The sequence below is a fragment of the Thermobia domestica genome, chromosome 5, assembly GCF_964235325.1.
Source record: "Thermobia domestica chromosome 5, izTheDome1.hap1.1, whole genome shotgun sequence".
Taxonomy (NCBI): Eukaryota; Metazoa; Arthropoda; class Insecta; order Zygentoma; family Lepismatidae; genus Thermobia; species Thermobia domestica.
The window spans coordinates 32,747,277-32,765,955 of NC_137458.1; the positions used below are offsets into that span (position 1 = coordinate 32,747,277).

General features: G+C 36.3%; 1 protein-coding gene across 3 annotated transcripts in view; it reads right to left on the minus strand.

Moving 5' to 3' along the window:
- LOC145685838 (uncharacterized) overlaps window positions 1–18,679 on the minus strand; it is a 79,106-nt gene that overhangs the window by 46,696 nt on the left and 13,731 nt on the right. For 2 of the 3 annotated variants that reach the window (XM_081758445.1, XM_081758446.1), the window contains exon 2: window positions 4,823–4,995. The exons of the other annotated variant lie outside the window; for it this stretch is intronic. In XM_081758445.1, the coding sequence (XP_081614571.1) occupies window positions 4,823–4,995 (173 nt within the window). The remainder of the gene's footprint in view (window positions 1–4,822; window positions 4,996–18,679) is intronic. 3 annotated transcript variants of the gene reach the window in all.

An 18,679-nucleotide genomic window follows, 5' to 3' on the forward strand; every position in this document is an offset into this window, starting at 1 on the left:
CTCCTCTTTTCATATTGAATGCTTGTTTGCCCTGCGCTATTCTGGAACTTGCGTTTTTTTCACTTCTTCCGTCTGAGGATATTAGACTTCCTAAATAGGGAAACATCTCAACGTCTTCGATTTTCTCTCCATCTAGCCATACGTTTGCCCCTTCCTGTCCTGCTCTTGTGCACTTTATCACTTTGGTTTTCTTCTTATTTATCTTAATTTTGCATGTTTTCTCCACTTGGTCGTTCAAGTTTGAAAGTGCTTTCTGCAAGTCCTTTTCCTTCTCTACTATCAATGCTTTGTCATCAGCAAATCTTATTATGTTGAACACTTGGCCATACTTTTACGTCTTAATTGTTTTTATCAAAGAATTCTTTCATAGCCTCTTCTATATAAACGTTGAGCAGGAGAGGAGAAAGTCCACATCCTTGCCTCACTCCGTTACTTATTCTTGCTTCCTTCTGATCTCTCCCTATAACAGCTCTGGTTCCTATAAGTTTGGTATATTCTTCTTCTGTCTCTGTAATCCAATTCCAGATTCTTCAAATCTCTCAACATTATATTCCAATCTACGTTGTCAAAAGCATTTACTACATCTCCATCTACTGTTCCATGACCAACTGTAGATTCTATATTGCTTCCCTTGTTCCCCTGTTTCTCCTGAATTCAAACTGGTCCTCTGATAACAGTTCTTCTATTTTCCCTTCCACTCGTTATGCGATAATTTTGCAGAGTACTTTTGATGCATGAGAAAGCAAACTTAGCATGTGTTCTTCGCATTTCGGTGCGCCTTTTCTCTTCGGGATAGGTACCAATGTGCTTTTCTAAAAGTCTCTTGGTACTTTTTGCGAGATGTAAATTTCATTAATAAGATTAAATAGTTTCTTTTTTGTTGCTATTTCGAGATTCTGAACATTTCCGTTGGTATTTGATCTATTCCTTGGGCCCTACCATGTTGCATTTTCTCCAAAGCATTGTCAAATTCGCACTGTAGAATTGATGGTCCTAATTCATTTGCATCAACGTCTTCTTCATTCTCTATCTCTTCTTCAATCACTCTCTCTTCTTTTAGAGTTCGTCAATGTATTCCTTCCATCTTCTTGTTATCTACTCCTCTTCTATTAATGTTGTCCCGTCCTTCTCTATGGTAGTGCCTGTGTGTTTCTTTTACTCACCAAACGGTTTTCTAAACTTTCTATATGTCGTTTCTGTATTGCCTTTGACTATATGTTCCTTAATTTTTTGCACAAGTTGTTAATCCAGTTTTCTTTGGCCTTCTTTACTTCTCTATTTATGTGATTTCTGCACCTTCTGCATTCCTCTTCTTTATTTGTTATCTTGAATTGTCTTCTTTTCTCCACCATTTCCAAAATTTCCCCTGTTATCCAGGGTTTACATTGGGATCTCGTTTCTCTTCCTATGCGCTCGTCGGCTGCTTTTGTAATCCGTGCTTTCATGGCCTCCCATTTCGAGTTGATGTCATCACCTGCTAAAGCTACCTTAGACATCTCTATGTCTATGGCATTTGCAAATTCCCTTTTCATGTTTTCATCTATTCTTAGCTTGATTGTGTTCCATGTTTTATTTGGTGCTACCACTCTTTTCTTCCTTTAGTCGGAGTTCGCTCTTCATCAAAATTAAATTATGGTTTAAACGCCTGGGTATGGTCTATGGTATCAGCGTCTGCGCCTCGGTAACTCTTACTGTTCTTCACTTGATTTCTAAATACTTGTCGGAGCAATATATAGTCTATTTGGTATCTTTCTTTGTCTACTGGTCTTGTCCATGAGTTGCTTCTTCTTAGTGGTTGTTCGAGAAAGTGTTTGTTACAGTCAGATTATGGCTTTTGCAAAACTCAATTAATCGTGCACCTTTCGCACTCTTTTCTTCTAGGCCGAAATTCCTAGTTACATTCTCTCTTTTGCCTTCACCGACAACTGCGTTCCAGTCACCCATGATGATTAAATTGTCCTCTTCTTGAATTTCCATCAATACTTCTAGTTGCACATATGTTTCTTCTACTTCCTCATCTATGTAGCTTGATGTAGGAGCATATACTTGGATTGTCATCATATTCCTCGGTTCGGTTGCTATCTTCAACATTACTATCCTTTCATTGAATCTCCAGCTGCCCATAACTTTCTGTTCTATCTTCTTATTCAAAACCAAACCGACTTCTGCTGTACCGTTTACAACTACTGACCAAATCTATCTGAAGTCCCTGCTCCACATGTCTCCTCCATCAGGCCACCTAACTTCGCTGATTCCCAGGATATCAATCTTCATTCGTTCCATTTCTTTCTTCAGGTTTTCCAGTTTTCCACACTGTAACAGCGATCGCAAATTCCAGGTTCCTATCCTGCACGGGTTTCGTTTGATGACGACCGAAGAGGCCATGCTTCGCTTTCCTCCACTGTTGGGGACGACCCTCTATGAAATAGTAGTGTCGTATTACGTAATATTACACTTTCTTATTTCTCATTCCATGTTTTCTAGGGAATGAGTAAAGTGATAGTGTTCCAGGTCCTTCCTCCTCGAATTAAACAGCCATACAGGATATCATCCTGTTCCTGTCTGTTTTTGTTCACATCTGAGCCTTGCGGATGCCAATCATCTTCAGCCTCAGTGTTAATGGTAGAGCTGCTGCCCACTACCATAATATCTCTGTTCGTCTGGCTTCTATTCCTAAAGATCTGTCCGGCATGGGAAGCCCTCTGATAGCAAAGCTACCTGCGGCATAGATCTTGAGATCATTAGAGCACGGAAGCTCCCCACCGCGGCATGATCGAGATATTGAGGAAGAATATTACGATATATATACACACAACTTATATCATTATATAAATAAACTGAAGTTTATTAAATTAATGCATGGTTTGTGTACATGCGTGCTGATATCTCTTGAGGGATCAGGAGAAGAATATATTAGGTTTGCGAGAGAAGATGAGAAATATATATTTAATTAGGTTTTGTGGTGGATTTTACAAGTTACATTATTTTGAAATTCTTGTTTTGATAGATATAGTTTTATTACCATACTTGTTCCCAAACACAGTTTACTAAAACTCTTACATAATCACAAATATGTTTATTCAATCAAAAAAACTTATGAAACACTGAAAATAAGTTATGAGTTTCACTGGAAAAACGATGGGACAAAAGGAAGGTCTTTAGATTTTTTATACCAAATAGGTTAATATAGCCTGATTTACGTAATTACATCTTGAAAAAATATACTGTAACGAATTTCTGTGCAGAAATGTTGTACATTAATATTTTTGATATTAATAGATTTAATAACGAATCACATGTTTATACTCGTATCAATTGATTGTAAGTGCTGGTGGAGGGTTACATTGGTTTCATTACTAGACATTGTATTAGTGGCATAACTTGATATATCCATGTATGTTGAAAATGAAAACATGACAATAAAATCATATTTAATAATTGTAATAACCATTAACAAATTAAACCTCGAAAGTTGTTAAATAAATTTAAAGGAAATAAAAGATAAATCCGATCAATTTAATGAAGGTGCAATTTTAAATTTATATAAACTGCAAACAATTTTATCCAAGAATTTCGTTTTTTGCGTTATAAACTTTTTCGGTTACGTTCCGCACTTATCACCCCTGCTTTACGCTTTTCAGACCTTTCAATCGATCCTTTATCAATGTTTTTGTTCAAAGTTGTGTCCAAAGCTATTTTACCATTACAGTTATTACTTTAATTTTAAACACTTGCACCGTTTAATTTTAAAAACCTACTTTATATTACAATTTTTCATTCTTTCTTTACAATTATAGTTTTACATATCGCATTGATTATGCTGATCAACATATGTATTCCTATACTAGCGCCCTTTGAAGTATCTAGTATTTAGAGTTGTTCGAAGTATTATCTCAAAGAACCCACTAGACGGGAGGATCACGATCATACAGAAACGCTTCCTGGCAGAATTTTCAATGCACTATACTAGTCACATATATTACTAAAACGACACGCACATCAGGCTATTCGGGAGCAAAGTCGTGAACTTCTAGACTGTATACTCATCCTTCATGGCAGTGCGACAGCCCATATGACAGCGTGTACGCAGAACCATCTCTCGCGATGGGATGGGAAATATCCGAACATCCACCCTATTCGAAGGACTTGTAACCTTGCTATCTCGACCTCAAACCAAAATTAAAGGAACAACTGGATGGAATACTTATTCGAACACGTGAAGAGAGCCATGAAATAAGAAGATTGCCCCATAGGAAGGTCATTGTTAAATGGAACCTTTCACACTGTCGGCAGTGTCTGATGGATTGTAGCTTTTAGACGTAATTGTTCTTAAAATGTTTTGTAATTTTGTAATTCGAATAAAAACACACATAAAACGAACGATTTTTTGTACTAATTCTTTTCTCGGGCTACTTTCTGATAGGGATACGAATATTCTTCCAACTCAATATATGTAAATTTTACATATCTACAAACATTCCATATACATATTTCAGAATTTCGTTCTTTCTTTCAGTTTTTGTAGAAAGGAAAAATGTTAATATGGCTTTTGTGGGAACCGTCGTTGTTATGATTAGATACAAATATTATTTGAATAGCAGAATCTTAATGTAAATACATAATGTTTCCCCAAAATACTACACATATGTATCAGGGACATTCATTTCTACAAAACTACAGTATTATATAGAGATAGAGGGAAATTATAAGGAAATCACGTTTCAAAATGTTAATACTATTCCTGAATCTACTAATAAAATAGGGTGGAGAACACTGAGTTCCATATTTCGCCATAATTTGCAATACAAGAAGATATACTTACGCCTGCTTCTACAGTATTCAAGTTACTTGTATTGCACTTCTTTATAAGATCGACTATTTCCAAATCGGATTTTGTCTCTTTATTAGGAAAATGTGTCGTACTTAGTGAGTTAGCTGTAGTAATTGATGTCCCTTCTAAACTTAAGGATGTGGTTTTCATTTCCATTGATTTTCCTATAAATTAAGCATACAAATGACAAATAAGCACAGTAATTAAATAATAATAATAATAATAATAATAATAATAATAATAATAATAATAATAATAATAATAATAATAATAATAATAATAATAATAATAATAATAATACATAGACTTTAAACGCTACCAACCATCACAAAATATAACCAAACAATTTTAAAATCTTTCTTCTTAACACTTCATTACAATATATTCCAAATTCCAAAATAATATTGCCATAGCTCATAATAGGTTCTAAATTACCTATTATAATTTTTAATGTATAATAATTTTAAGTACCTCAGCTAAAGTTAGAATTGGAAAACACTTTAAAGATAATCCATTTTGTGGAGATAAGAAGTAGTTTTCTTTATCTGTTCTGTAAAATTGGCCTTTTTGAGTTGTATTATATGATGTGGAATATAACCTAATAGTCATGTTAGACCGATTTTCAACTGAACCTTCAAATAATATTGTGAAGCTGAAAATGGACATACTTGCTTTATTTGATGCCCTGCATAACATATCAAAAGTACCGAACTCTTCTCTGCATGATGGGTTTCCAGGCTATTCGATTCTGTAGTTCTGTATAAACGTAAAATGTAACTGAAATGGTTCTTACATGCAAATAGTCAGGTACAAGTCAAATTATGTTTGAATCAAATTATGTTTGAATGAAACAGAAATATACAACGTTTGAATTCAAGCATATATTGTTTAGAGTTCTCTTCATGGAGTGCCATAGCAAACGATCAAAATCTAGAAACATTGAAAGAAAGAATCTTGATTTCGTTTTCTCGCTCTGGACGTTTTAATATCGTAGGTGTAGCAAATTACCAGATACAACAGTTTCTGTCCTCTATTTGATCTTTCCATTGATACCTATTTCCTTCATAATAGCAGAGCCATGTTCGTTAGAATGAAACATTGTACATTTGTTTATCGTTTATGCAACACTACTGAGAAAGTCGCTGGCCACTGGCTGTATACGATATATTTTTCCGTTTCTAAACAATATCGGCATCAAAACTTTTAAAAACGCTGGATAGAAGAACAACCCTATTGTTCATTTCGGGAATAGGACCAATTCTTTCAACGGTATTTTATTCAACACATTTTGGACAACGGAGACTTCAGCATTTGGACAGCGGGTGGTTATAGTACGTTCCACTATCTCAAAGCTGTCGTGTCGGCAAATCCTCTCAATGAAGATACAGAAATACACTTGCAACGTAATCCAAAGATTGCTACAGTTGAAGAAATTTTAGAGAGAGGAGAGGAAAATTAAATACTACATAGCATCACAAATCTCAACAATGAAAACCATGACTTGGTCTGAAATACCAAATGTGTTTGGTCAGGGAATTTAGTCAGTTCATTTGTTCCGTTTAACCAAAATTTGTTCAGTTACACCAAACGTGTTTGATCATTAATACTATATTTTTGGTCAGATTATACCAACCAAATCATGTTATTTGTTTTTTCTGACCAAAATGTTAGTTACAAGTTCACGTGTATCTATTGATTTCTGGGTAATCATGGAAAGCAAATGGCAGCTTAAAGAGCGGAACGGTTAGTGCGCAAAGGAACAGAAAACGGGAGTTACTGCAGCTAATCTACCTGTTTCGAGGTAAGCTTACGTTCTCTTATATATTATTTTACTGTTAGGTAATTCGTTATTAGTGCCCGTAAATTTGGCGTAACAAATATGCTTCTATACATATGAAGGAGGCCAGGCCCAGTAACGACGCTAGGGCAAGTTGCAAAATTATAGGGAAAGGGGTTGAGGCAATTCCTATTCCGCCACTAGCAACTTGCGGAAAGTGGTAAAGTGACACAAACGCCAGAAGTTTGCTAAATAATTACTTTATTCACAGTTTACAGATTCACAAAATTTAAAATTTCGAAGAAATATGACATATAATTTAGCCTGACTATAAATGAGTAAAAAGCCCAGAGTTCACTTCTGAACTGGTGACACCTAGGCCCATGCGCGTTCTTCTTGGGATTATTTGAATTACTTCCACAGTGATTACTAGATAGACTGATTTTAACTGAGCAATGTTGAACACATAGGCCACATTTTGCCATTAAACCGAACTTCTCCATTTCTGGAACTTAGCACGGATTTCAATTTCAGTATACAATTTTGAAAACACATTTCATAAGCAGTTTAAATATGTGACCCCTTACCTGTGAGATCTATATTTCTTGCGAAATACGTTAATAAATGTTTCATTACTAAAGCACGTAAATTGTATAAGAAACAACCACATTTATTCCGAAGTTAATCGTCTGCTAAGTTTTCGAGAAACAGTATAATAAAAGCTACGAAAATTTTTAAAAAATCAAATTAAATTCACTTTCGAGCTTCCATCTGCGGTATTCAACTCGGACTGAGTATAATGCAATGTAGACGTATGGCATAAAATCTGCATTGTATAGAACATGAAAAAAACTCTTGTTAGGATGTCACTAAAAGCCATGAATCCTATCTAAGTGAGTTCGGGGAGAGGAGCAGCAAGGGGGTGTGCGTCTGTAGGGAGCAGGCAGGCGCGTCACCGACGGTGGCTATACGCATAAACGAATGTAGGAGAAAAACTTTATATAGCATAACATTCATGCCGTGTGTGCTGTACAGTTTTCCGTGATCACTTTGTACACTACCTTGTCATATCACTTTATTTCATCATGTCTCTTATGGAGTATTGCGTGTATTATTTGCAGTTTAGTTCCTGTAACCAAAGTGTTTGATAATTGCTACCAATTTATTTTTGGTAAATGACATTTGGTATAGGACATTTGGTTGAATTCACTAATTGCAAGTTTAGTACTTATAACAAAATTATTTAATTCCAAGATCCAAACTTGGATTATTTTAACTAAATATTTTGGTATTCCCAAGCAAATCCTATATATTCGGTCAGGAGTACCAAATGCATATTTGGTACTGGTAACCAAATACTAGGTTGTTGCAACCAAAAATTGAAACGAAATGATTTCGCGCTGATGACCAAACGTTTGGTTATCGCTATATTGACCAAATTATTTGGTCACCAGCACCATTTTAGTTCAATCTGACCAATCCTTTTTTTTCAAAGTTCGGGTTCTAAAAACATTGAAGTAAGGGACCTGGGAGAGTATTCCGCCGAAGATATTTCAAGAGTCATTTGGGTGTGCATGTTGCGGGCTGCTGGAAGATGGAACCTAACTGGTTACTTTATGTTGTAGAATGGGTACATATAATGACATGTGATAACGATCGTTCATGCAATATCAACTAACTCATATTGATGCTCAATCTTGTCACTGAAAATTTGAATACTTTGTATACAGCTGTGGTATTTGCCTTGGAAATTTGGCAACAGAATAGCCAGTGTACTTGCCTTATCATACTTGACAAACTGTTGTACATCAAAGCTGCTTAGATGGTTGCATCACCAAAAGAAGGTAGTGATTTGAAGATTACTATTGTGCGTCTGGACGGATACCATCTTCTCATGTCCTTCAGGGAATCGACAGGTTATAACAGATCACTAGAAAGAAGCCTACATTAAGGCCTTCTAGTTAATGTGCTGACTGAACATTAATCTGAACGATCCCGGAGAGAGCGTTTCCTTACACAATAGTCCTTAATTACCTATATTTCTATTTTCTCGTCTAAAAGATATTTGCTCAGTTGGTCAGGAAGAAGGAGAGTTACTGAAAAACCAAGTTTGTTGTGATGATGTTTATACATCCAATATCTTTGCAGCACTGTATACAACCTTGGAAGATGCATGCATTGACCTGTCAACTAATAGTAAAATGTCACTACTTTATGTACAATGTACTAAGTAAATGTGCTTGGTTCTTCGGATTAATACAGAGAAGAGCTCTGCTGATTTCAAGCTATATCGTCATAGCGTGAAAAGCATAGTGCCTCAGCTGCACGCTGCAAGCCACCTGAGTTATTTAAAATGTTCTTATTGGTACCGTATGTTCATTAGATTCAAAAGCTTAAATCAAAAATCCAAGTGGAAGATTACAAAAAGTTTGCTGTTCGAGGTTTCTTCACAAACTGAACATGTGAAAAATTATTGAGCGCCCCTGGACTGATATGGCCTACAACAGACCCAAATACCATCTCTTGATGAATCGAGGATTTGCACAGTCTTGTTAAAATAATCTTCTGCATCCGTAATGTTTTATGATTTCATTTTATAGTAACCTCATGTAGGAAATTTGAATATCTCTTTAAAAGCTCCAAACCACTTCCGTGCCTTCCATCACTCACAATGTTTTCTTCATACACTTCAATAACTGCCAATGAATTCCAGTCGCTTTAATGGCTTTAACGCTACGAAAACGAATCTTAGCTTGTATTTCACAGTCAGCACAATCTCAATTGGCGGAAACATTTTAACTACTAACAAACAAACGCAAAAACCGTCTAATATTTCCGTAATGGCGTGTATGGCTTACCAAAAGATGTAAATACCTAACGTGCATAAGCGGGATGCCGAACGCAGCACTACAGTGGCTGAATTTCAAAGGACCCTATTATGGTGTTTGAAAACGAATACCATATTATTAAATTTACTATGTGTAAAATTTCATATAGACCACGAAGAGAATTACGGAATTTAGATTAAATTCTTTGAGAGAAGCAATGATTAGCATTTCGGTGAATTCAAAAAGTGAAGGAACTATTTAGGTAGAAACGTCAGGCGTTAGGATTGCATCTTATTTGCAAGAAAAATTGTAGCAATAAAGGAAAACAAAATAGGAATTATGGTTGGAATTCTTTCTATTTGACGATTTTTCGTATTCGCAGCTGATATATTTGGACAATCATAGCTGTCGGATGATATTATTTTCTTCCACAAGGACTGGACAGTGGTTACATCAGTCAGAATGATTACTTTTAAAGATAACACAAGAAAACTAATTTCACTGGCCATTATTCGTTTAAATAACACCAATCATACGAGGCGCTGGTATGAATTAAATGCTGACTTTTAAAAGAACGAAGGGGACTAGGAACTTACAGGGTTAAACTTTGAGCCAGTAATATTCAGTTTACATTTACAAATTGCAGTGGCCCCTTATGTCCATGACGCACCCCCCGCAATTGTCTATCCATAGGTGTTCTTCCATGAAAAAATATCTTTTCGATTAATTTTTACACCCCTTCAAACATATTTATATAGATTTTTAACCCCCCCCCAAATATTTCAATGACGCAGTTTCCGCCATAGCCCCCTTGTGGGCACCCCTGCAAATTGTATGCGCGTAAGCATAATGAAAGTGCCTGTGTTGTAAACAGTTAACCTGCCTCTTAGCTTTTACTTGTAATCCAAGCTAATTAAATTACACGTTGTAACGTGTTTAGTATCTTGTTTCATTTATTTTTACATTTCCGCAATCCTTCTATTGCATTATATAAATTTTCTCTAGAACGTCCTCCTTCAAGTTCACTTCTAGATAATTATTCATAAAGATTTACTGTACTTTATTATTGATTTACTAATTTATTTCGCAGATTTTAATAAATGGGAAATCATGGTAACTAGTATTATCACAATTAGTTTGTATTTAATCTCAAAATTATCTTCTTTCATGTGATAATAATATATTTCGTGTGATTGGATATAATTATTACTAAACTCATGTAGTAGGTACACGCAAGTCAATTATACTGAAAAAATAATAATCTAGTTGAGGATGCTGAATGTTTTTTTAAAGTAAATAGAAACTAATTGTTTTATTTCTAAAACTCAGTGTTTTTAGTGATAAATTACGACTGATATTTGGTTTCTGACAAATTTCAGATGAACAACTCAACCTGAAAATTATTTTCGATACTCTTTGGGTCACATACTATCTGATTATTTATGTCTATTGTTTTAGTTTTACATTTGATCCTATTAATTTGTTTCCATATAGCTTTACCTTTATTTCCCGCTGCTAATATACATTTACTAGTGAGTAATAGCTTCGCCATGTTTAAAATTATTTAATACATATTATATTTTCTTATATATTCAATAAATTCTGATGTTACGCTTTTCAAATTGTCAATACTTTTGATTATTCAAGCAGACCTAACTCTACAACTAACTTACTGTTTTCCCTTACCAACCTTAGTGTAATTCTTTTACGGAAAAGTAGTATTAAGATAAATCAAGAACGTATCCAAGAAAACCCCTTAAATTTGTCATTCATATCAATCACCAATTTGATGTAGTTCATACCAGCAGTCTTTTGCTATTAAGTATGAAAATGTTTCAGGTTATTTTTGGTAAAACAAATTTTCATAATACACTGAGAAAAATCCATTATCCGGACAGCGATATATTGTACAAATACAAGGATTCGTTATGTTTACTAAGGAAATCTGTACGGAGCGTACTTTATCCATATACTACACAGGTACTGCCTTTTACCCGCTTAGATATTACATCATTTCGCTGCAGGATGTCTGACATCTAACAATCTTCTGTATTTTACATACATATACGTATGTTAAGTACTTCAGTTATAGGTTATATACGTCCATCTGTACGTGAGATCCAGACCGCCTATAGACACTCTTTCTTTCGCCATGGCTGACGTCATTGAACTAGCGTCTTTTGCTTGCGAAACGAGGTTGTTACAATCGGAAAAGAAGAGAGGAAGGAAACAAAAACATGGGTAAGTGCACTAGTTAACTATTACTTTAGTTAAATATTCCATTAATTATATATTCTTTTAGTGTAACTTGCTTTAGTATAGTACTAAGTAAGTAATATAGTTTATGACTACAACTCGTTAATGATTGAGGAGAATGGAATGGGTGAATCTGAATTTTGAGAAATCTTTGAATATTAATGTTTTGAAACATTTTACGTTACAAGGTAGCAAAATGAATGTTATGTGTTTATTCATTCCGTTTTATATGTGACGATTTATTACGTGGTGCAGAGTTACTACAGGACTGCTTAACATAATTGCTAAGAAACCGTTTTCAGCGCGAAAATTCCCTTGTGTAGTGAAGATTTAGGCTTTAGGTCTCTGGGCTTTCGGCATCAATGGCCTTGTTAGCCCGTCACATATGAGGGATGACGTCCCTCGATGAGCACACTATCCGGGTAAAGGAAGGGAAGAAAGGATTTGGGAAGGAAGAAAACGGCCTGGGACCTATATGTTAGGTACCACTCCGGCATTTTCCTGCTGTGAATGAGGAAAACCCAAGGAAATCTCATTCAGGATGGCTGGACTTAAAATCTTTTGATACTTTTTCGACTGAGGAAATCGATCCCCAACGGGATCGAACCCGGGACCGTTCGCACCGAAGGCGAGAGCGTTAGCAACTACGCTACGCGGGGCCACTTGTGTAGTCTAGAAAACTCATTTTTATTAGGATATTTGCATTTTTTTTTTTTACTTTTAGTTTAACGCCCCATGATTGTACATAAACGTAAGTGAGAAGGTGACGATGAGATACATGATAATGGTGGAATCAAGAAAATGTAAGGAAACTGGAAAGTCTTAAGAATAACCACACCTACAGTGTTCACCAAAAGGCTATTTGTCGGGAGCAGGAATCGAACCAGGGACCTAACAGGTCAGATGTAAGCGCTCTACTACAGAGCTTTCTTTTGTTTAAAGAACTTGTTTACATTGAAATATATATATTTGACGAAGATATTGATATATTTTACAGCCTCACTGAAATTTTAAAAAAAAGTAGTCAGGGAGAGCTTACTTGTCAGGTTTTTATTTTTTAAATTTAATTTGATTTGATTTCTATTTATTTATTTTTGCTTGTTATGTTCCCTAGTTAATTAATGTTTGGGTTACTGAGAATTAAAACCTTTTTAGTATTATTGTTATGGCATCACTTTGGAACCAAAAAGTTTGATTTTTTTTTCTTGTGTTTTCATATAGGAAGTTGGTAAGTTTGTGCCTTAGCATTGGTTTGGTTTCTACTGTAGAACGTAATTGAAGGTCATGTTGAGTTGAGTCTTGGCGGGTTTGAGTTCGTGAAGTGTCAGGCACTGATTGTGCCCCTGTCTTCTGTCTGTGATGTTTCCTGGTTTTGGGCAGTGACGTATTTATGTTGAGGAGTACCAACGCAGGCCGCGTAACTACAACACAGCTTCAACAGCTCTACGAGTGCCAGGCGTTTGAATTTCACCCTTCGTTCCGGCGTGACTAATGCAGTATAGTACTAGGTTCAAATTCTATGGCTGGTAAAAACGGTATGGTAAGAAACACAACGTAATAGTTATTAGTTTAATTAGTGTTTCTTCATAGTATTGTTTCACTATTTCTAGAAGGAATTAACTATTAACGAAGTAATGAATAAGCAAAAACACACTTTGATTGACGTTTACGATTTCTCATACTCCATTGAGGATGTTTTGATCCTCAGTTGCGCAAACATCCAGTGTGCGTTTTTTTTTTTTTTAATTTTTTGTTGCTTACACTGCCTTACAGATGAGGGTTATAGTTAAGGAGCCGTACTTCCCATTTAGGGAAGGACGAGAAACGCCATACTTTCAGGAATTATTCATTGACTATCTAGGACAGCGTTTCCCAACCGGTGCGCCGCGGCACACTGGTGTGCCGTGAATGGGCCGCTAGTGTGCCGCGAGGAAGTCGAAGCAAATTATTAATTCTATAGCAATCAAATTGCAAGACGAAGGAAAAATGTATATTTTTATTTCACATTACTATGAACCTCTACTATGAATCTACAACTTTAAGTTTCATACCGTGTTACTTTTCTGTACATTTTTAATGTTGAAAATATATATTGGTTATCATTGTTGTGACTATTATTGCTTCTTTATTGTTGCAGACTATTTTGTAACTTGAAAATTTAAAATAACATCCAATCCTTTCGACAAATTAAATACATTTGTATTTTAAAAGTAAAAAAGATTTGTTTGTTCGTTCGTTATTTAGTGATCTTACTTCTTAGTGAAAGGTTGGATACAGTTTTCGAACAAGAAAGCTTAGTTTTAAAAACCCGAGTCCAATATTTCATTGCAATTGTTTTATATTTTTAAATTAGAATGAAAAATAAGCATAATAATTTACCACGGGAAAAAAAAACAGTGATTGAGCTTTCTTCTCTGTGAGAAGGAGATCAATAATCGCAGAAAAAATACTAGTTTTATATTTACAAATAATAATATCTATGAGTGCGCCGCGAGAATTCAAGTTACATCCGTAGTGTGCCGCAAGTTGAAAAAGGTTAGGAAACGCTGATCTAGGATGTTAAAAAGCAGGTAATAGACTGAGTTCTTGCCCTTGTACTTAGGGTGTTTAGGTAGTGCAACAATAAGATGTATCCTCGTGCACGGGAGATGAGAAGTAGCTGTTCTTAACTATTACCCAGATGGGTTCCCTCGTGGCTAAGTGGTTAGTGTACACGCCTTTGGCGTGGGACACCCGGGTTCGATTCCCGGCCGGAGCTTATGTGGTTCGGATTTCACGTTAATCTGTAAGTCCATGTCTCATACAGCCTTGCTGCTGAAAGGAACGTTAAAATCAACTCAGCACTGCTTTACAGATGCAATTGTTCGATTCCGAGTTCGAATGAAGCTTTTTACGGGCTTTTTACGGTGACTTTTATATATACAATCCAAGCATTTTAGTTATCAGTCAGTGATGTAATATATATATACAGTAATATATACTGTAATATATATATACAGTATATATATATATATATATATATATATATATATATATATATATTACAAAATTGAAAGTGACTAAGTTTATGACTCTCAATCTCTTAGGGCCGCGGTGGCTCAATGGTAGAGCGTTCACCTCTGGTGCTTGGGGTCCCGGGTTCGATCCCAGCTCCCGCCAAATGAACTTTGTGGTGAACAAACACCGCATGCGTGGGTTTCCTCGGGATTTTCCCGTTTCCTCCCACTTTCTTCATTCCACCATTTCATTCATTGCTCATCATCACCGTCTCCTTTAGCCTAACTGGCATAACCGTGAGACATAAAACTCAAAGATTTCATTTCATTTTCATTTCCATTGTAGCTCTCCCCGCAACCAGTGTTGCCAAACTGTTGACAATAAGTTTGCGAAACGAGAGGTGGCGACTCGAATTTTGGGTGAAAAGTCGCTATAAAAAATAATCGAGAAATTCATTGTCTATAAGCATTGTTTTAAAGTTGTAGATGTAAACTAAACAATATGTTCTACTCACTGCCGCAAATCCCGGGGGGGGATGACGGATACATGTCCCCTCCAATCTTGGAACTGAGGGGGAGTTTTCCCCAATAATCCGATTTGAAATGTGTTTTTTGGGAGAAATTTGATGATTTTTGTCCAATTGCTACAAAGGAACGTGAGATAAAATAGACGTCTCCCAGAATAAGCCTCAAATCTGCAGCTTCCCAATGCTGAAGACAACTCTGATACTCCACAACATTGTTTTTCAACTTCATAACTATTTTGGACATCGCAAAATAAAAAGTATGGTAACGGTCTTACCCTTCCCCCCCAATGTTGAAGACAGATTTGCGCCGCTGGTTCTACTCACATCTTTGTAAACAGGGCGCAACCAATCCTTGAATTCAGGGATCATTTCAGATTGTTTCGGGTACTTTTGTTCATATTGTGGAGTCAAAATAGTTCCGAAATAATTAACACTACAGTACTTACGTTAAGCAATTTTTTGTAAAAGAAAAACTGCAGAATAATTAAAAGACCCCAAAGAACAAATATAACAAACATCCACATCGCCTTTATTCACGCATCTATAGCTAATCTTTTTGCTATCGGTAAAGATGTATTACGTGTGTCTCTCAACGGAAACTGCGAACTAAAGGACATCAAGTTTGTAGTTCTTCTTCGTTAGAGGACAAGGGCAACATAACAATGCAGGATTGTGGGCCAGTGGGTACGCTGTATTTCCAAACTCTTCATCACTTGCGCTGATTAAAACAAACAAACAGAAAAAAGAACAAACAGAAGCATTATTAGTTCAAAAACTGTTTTGAACTAATAATGCTTCTCTACAGATGAAAATTTTGTTTGCAGCAAAAAGTCGCTAAATGTATAAGTAGCTGAATCGTCATTTAAAAATCACCCATAAAAGTCTCCAATCGGAAAAATTATTCGTAGGGCGACCATACGTCCCGTTTTGACCGGGACAGTCCCGTTTTAGGGGCGTTTCCCGGCCTTCCCGTCAGTAGATGGAAAAAAGTAGTATTCGTCCCATTTTATGTAAATGAAAGAAGTAAATAACAAACCCAGTACCTTTACTCCTTTTAAAAGTATTAATAACAACAAAGAGGCAAAAATTGAACTGAAATTCCCTATATTAAACATACTCTATAGTTCGTAGTACTGCTCGAAAGACAGCAGAGATTTAGCAGTTGGTTGTGTGTTGAACAAACTTCAACGTGTCTTTCCTTTTTCATAAGTACCCGCTCAGTAACAAAGAGAGAGAGAGGGGGAACTCTGATATCAAGGCACTGATAAATGAAATGAAATGAAATTTTTGAGTTTTACGTCCCACGGTTATGCCGATTAGGCTAAAGGAGACGGTGATGATGAGAGATGAATGAAATGGTGGAATGAAGAAAGTGGGAGGAAACGGGAGAACCCCGAGAAAACCCACGCACACGGTGTTTGTACACCACAAAGTTCACTTGGCGGGAGCAGGGTTTGAACCCGGAACCCCAAGCACCAGAGGAGAACGCTCTACCACTGAGCCACCGCGGCCCCAAGGCACTGGTAAGAACAAAGGTAGATCTAAAAGCCAGAACCTATCCCGTTTTTAACTGAAAATTTTATGGTCACCCTACGCTATCGTTGAGGTCGAATTCCCCTGATTTAGTGACTTTTCCCAAAATTGGCAACATTGACCCCCACCGAACAACACCAAGTCATCTGTAGCCTAGCAAGCATAATAGTGGGACGTAAAACTTAAAGATTTTATTTCATTTCGAACAACACCCCCAGAAACCTACTGTTATACCATTCCCAAAACACCCTTTTGTACAATTCTCCCTATTCGAAAAAAATTGTAAATAGCAGGGTTCATACATAAATATGGAACTCAATTTCCCTGAATTTTCCAGGTTTTCCAGGTATTGATTTTGCAATTTCCAGGTCTAGTGGAAGAAACTAATAATACGAGAAGACATAAATTTTAAGAATACTATATTTATATATTTGAGAATGGCCACCCTTCTCCCCAATGAACGATTGCAATTAAATATTGAGTCACAAGAAAATAAATAATCAAAACAAATAAAATTTAAGTTGAAAAATATTAAGTTGAGAAGCCTACTAAGGGAATTAATTAAACACTTTTGTTCCATACTTGAATACATTCAAAATATATAAAAATATTGGGTTGGGAAAGAAAAAAGGGCCCGCGAGATTTTAACTGATTCTTGTAGTACTCGACGAGAGAAATCGATTAGTGAAGGAATGTTCAAAATCGGCACAGGCAAGCATGAAAAAAATCCCACTTTCATGTACCGGTTCAAAATGGGGAAGAAAAAAGGGCCCGCGAGATTTTAACTGATTCTTGTAATACTCGACGACAGAAATAGATTACTGAAAGAATTTTCAAAATCGGCACAGGCAAACATGAAGAAAATCGCATTTTCAGGTACCGGTTCAAAATGGGAAGAAAAAAGGGCCCGCGAGATTTTAACTGATTCTTGTAGTACTCGTCGAGAGAAATCGACTAGTGAAGGAATTTTCAAAATCGGCGCAGGCAAGCATGAAGAAAATTGCATTTTCATGTACCGGTTCAAAATGGGAAGAAAAAAGGACCGCGAGATTTTAACTGATTCTTGTAGTACTCGACGAGAGAAATCGATTAGTGAAGGAATGTTCAAAATCGGCGCAGGCAAGCATGAAGAAAATCGCATTTTCATGTACCGGTTCAAAATGGGGAAGAAAAAAGGGCCCGCGAGATTTTAACTGATTCTTGTAGTACTCGACGACAGAAATAGATTACTGAAAGAATTTTCAAAATCGGCACAGGCAAACATGAAGAAAATCGCATTTTCAGGTACCGGTTCAAAATGGGAAGAAAAAAGGACCGCGAGATTTTAACTGATTCTTGTAGTACTCGTCGAGAGAAATCGACTAGTGAAGGAATTTTCAAAATCGGCGCAGGCAAGCATGAAAAAAAATCGCACTTTCATGTACCGGTTCCAAATGGGGAAGAATAAAGGGCCCGCGAGATTTTAACTGGTTCTTGTAGTACTCAACGGGAGAAATCGATTAGTGAAGGAATTTTCAAAATCGGCGCAGGCAAACATGGAGTAAATGGCATTTTCATGTACCGGTTCAAAATGGGGAAGGAACAAGGTCCCGCGAGTTTGAACCGCTACGATGTATGTTCACGAATGTGCCCGTCTTCTCAAATTTAGTTAATTACTGTGACACTGAAACATGTGACACAGAGTCACATTGTGGATGACTCTGCAATCGGCAACCACTGCACATATACTCCTCCCGCCCCACAGTTTGATTATTTCGATCCATTCCTCACGTGCTAACGGCATGGTTCAACATCTGCAAGAAAGAGGTAAATGTAACGTTCAATTGGCAATAGCTTTCCACCAAATTAAGCTGCATGAAATCTGATTGCATATTTGACATACTGAGAAAATTCTAGCCCGTGGCCATATGTATCACATATCCCACCAGTTC